Source organism: Eimeria mitis, genomic scaffold (assembly GCF_000499745.2).
Source record: "Eimeria mitis Houghton genomic scaffold, Emh_scaff697, whole genome shotgun sequence".
NCBI classification, from domain to species: domain Eukaryota; phylum Apicomplexa; class Conoidasida; order Eucoccidiorida; family Eimeriidae; genus Eimeria; species Eimeria mitis.
In genome coordinates, this window is record NW_013575066.1 from 12,389 (window position 1) to 12,927 (window position 539).

Sequence of the window (539 nt, forward strand, 5' to 3'; positions counted from 1 at the left end):
AACAAGAGGCAGTGCATCACTTGCTGCTTTAGGGTTTAGGGTTTAGGGTTTAGGGTTTAGGGTTTAGGGTTTAGGGTTTGTGAGTTGCTTACGGCTCTCTTGGCGGTTTCTAGGGTTTTCTGTTCCTCAAGGATTTCTATCTTAGATAGAGCGTTTTGTCTCGTCTGTATATACACCTAAACCCTAAACCCTAAACCCTAAACCCTAGAAAACCCTAAACCCTAAACCCTAAACCCTAAACCCTTAGTTTTAAGGATTAGGGATTCGATAGACAGATAGAACTTGTACACACCTACTAAACCCTAAACCCTAAACCCTAGACTGTTACAAATGAGGGTTTATTATTGCTTAGGGTTTAGGGTTTAGGGTTTACCTCTTCTAGCTGCTGCGCTTCTGCTGCTGTGGATCCCCCCGCCGCCAGTTGCTGCGTTACGTTATTCTCTGTCTCTCTATATAAAAAAAAAATAAAAAAAAAAAAAATAAATAAAAATAAATAAAAATAAATAAAAATAAATAAAAATAAATAAAAATAAATAAAA

At 36.9% G+C, this 539-nt stretch overlaps 1 protein-coding gene across 1 annotated transcript in view; it reads right to left on the reverse strand.

Annotated features, from left to right (window-relative positions):
* The window catches only part of EMH_0020090 (ubiquitin carboxyl-terminal hydrolase isozyme L5, putative), a gene marked incomplete at both ends in the record, with an annotated part of 7,125 nt that overhangs the window by 4,763 nt on the left and 1,823 nt on the right, over window positions 1-539 (reverse strand). The window contains 2 exons of the mRNA XM_013501491.1: window positions 93-164; window positions 374-449. Coding sequence (XP_013356945.1) covers window positions 93-164; window positions 374-449 — 148 coding nt within the window. The remainder of the gene's footprint in view (window positions 1-92; window positions 165-373; window positions 450-539) is intronic.